Here is a 1,984-nt window from a genome sequence, read left to right on the forward strand (position 1 = left end):
CTACTGGTAAGGAGATATTCCGAAAAACCGGTTTTGTGCTCCATTTTTTCAAGATGGCGGCGCGAGCAGAAGTGCGCCAAGGTCGAAAACTTGGATTCTTATTAGGACCCCAAAATATAAAACATCCAAAAATCGGAACTACCCGACCTTTTGGAGGGCAAAACTTATTTTTTCCCCTGCTACTGGACTAACAGGGCATGTTCGTAGTCGCTGTACAGTTCGTCGGTATGACAGGAATCATAACCTGATTCTTGTCAACTTTTACGTTTAATATCTCGCTTCGCGGGGCAGAGCGACACTTTTTTCTGCCACATTCGGTCGTTTTGTGCAAAAACGTGTCGATTAAGCCTAAGTTCAACGAAATCGGTGAGGAGGCCACTATTCTTCAGATTTACCTTGACTAGGAAAATAGCAAAAATAAATGGGTGAGAACTATTTGACCAGGCAGATAGCATTTGCCTAGTCAGAAGCTATTTTCTTAAAATAACCATTTGCCTACGACACATATACATCAATGATTCAGAGAAACTCTGATTTTATATAGAAAACGAGAAAAAATTACGGAATTACAGATTTCATTACCTACTTTTATCCTAATATGGCGTCTCGAGTTACAGCGATGACAGATATAGGTTTCGATAACATATAAAATGGTAATTTTGTCGGTTATACAGACGACTCCAGCATCACCTTAAAATTCTAAAAATTTTCTTAAAAATGTTAGCACAAAGAATTTTAAACCATTTTAAAATATTCCTAAAACTATTTTAAAATGTTTCTTACAATATTTTTATAGAAATATTCAGAAATACTTTTTGAAAACATTTTGTTCTGTATGGGAATTACACCAATTGGTAGATTGACAGAAAAGCCAATTATGTGCATTTCTAACAATTTCTTTAATAAAATATTCTTGTCAAGTTCTATCACAAATAAAAAGTGTTTGTAATCTAAAAAGGGAACGTTTCTAGACTCATGTTTACATGACTTTTACCCTTACAGTGAGTAGAAAATGCTATATATAAAAAGTTTGGCCATTTATTTCTAAAATACTCTCTATGTGTGTGTGTATAAGCATGATACGTATGTATAACATATATACATATACATACATTTCTATGTATAGTCAGATTTATTGGCTGGGAGATTTAAATTATCGGATAACGGATATGGATGCAGCAACAGCTAAGCAGTACATTTTAGAGGGTAACTACGGCCCGGTCTTAGCATTGGATCAACTTGGACATCAACGCAAGGCAGGACGTGTGTTTCAAGGATTTCAGGAGGCCGAAATTGACTTCAAACCCACATATAAATATGATCCAGGTACCGACAACTGGGATTCAAGGTATCCTAAAAATTGTATTAAATTTCCAAAATGCAACCTATTATTTATTATGTGAAAAATCTAATCTGTTAATCTGTTCCTTTTTTAATGCTTACATCGACAATATATAGCGAGAAATGCAGAGCTCCAGCTTGGTGTGATCGAATATTATGGAAGGGAGATATGATTAAATCAGTCGGTTATAAAAGTTATCCGGAACTAAAGATATCTGATCACAAGCCGGTCAGTGCAAGTTTTGATTCTCAGGTAAGTATGCAAATATGTATGAATACTGATTTTTTATTCTTTTTTTTTTTTTATTAATTACGTATTTATCACTCGAAAGAGATGGCATACTATTGTACATTGCGTCATATAATTTTCCAAAACAGATACGAATTATAGATACGGCTAAGTATCGTAAAATTCATGAGGAAGTTATGAAAAAACTAGATAAATTAGAGAATGAATTTTTACCTCAAGTAATGGTCGACACCACGGATATTATCTTTGATATTTTGAGATTTCTTGAGCCTAGCAGTAAAGAGCTTATTATCGCTAATACAGGCCAGGTAGAGTGAATAAATAATTATTTCTTGTTGAATAGATAATTAATTTTTGCCATGTTATGACATGCGTACGCAGAGAGGGGTAGAG

At 34.2% G+C, this 1,984-nt stretch overlaps 1 protein-coding gene across 3 annotated transcripts in view; it reads left to right on the forward strand.

Annotated features, from left to right (window-relative positions):
- Window positions 1-1,984, forward strand: part of LOC112455570 (type II inositol 1,4,5-trisphosphate 5-phosphatase) — a 49,353-nt gene that overhangs the window by 35,261 nt on the left and 12,108 nt on the right. For all 3 annotated transcript variants that reach the window (XM_025017580.1, XM_025017582.1, XM_025017581.1), the window contains exons 10-12: window positions 1,127-1,348; window positions 1,459-1,594; window positions 1,720-1,899. In XM_025017580.1, the coding sequence (XP_024873348.1) occupies window positions 1,127-1,348; window positions 1,459-1,594; window positions 1,720-1,899 (538 nt within the window). The remainder of the gene's footprint in view (window positions 1-1,126; window positions 1,349-1,458; window positions 1,595-1,719; window positions 1,900-1,984) is intronic.

The sequence above is a fragment of the Temnothorax curvispinosus genome, unplaced genomic scaffold (assembly GCF_003070985.1).
Source record: "Temnothorax curvispinosus isolate PA1 unplaced genomic scaffold, ASM307098v1 QBEX01006213.1, whole genome shotgun sequence".
In the NCBI taxonomy this organism is placed as follows: Eukaryota; Metazoa; Arthropoda; class Insecta; order Hymenoptera; family Formicidae; genus Temnothorax; species Temnothorax curvispinosus.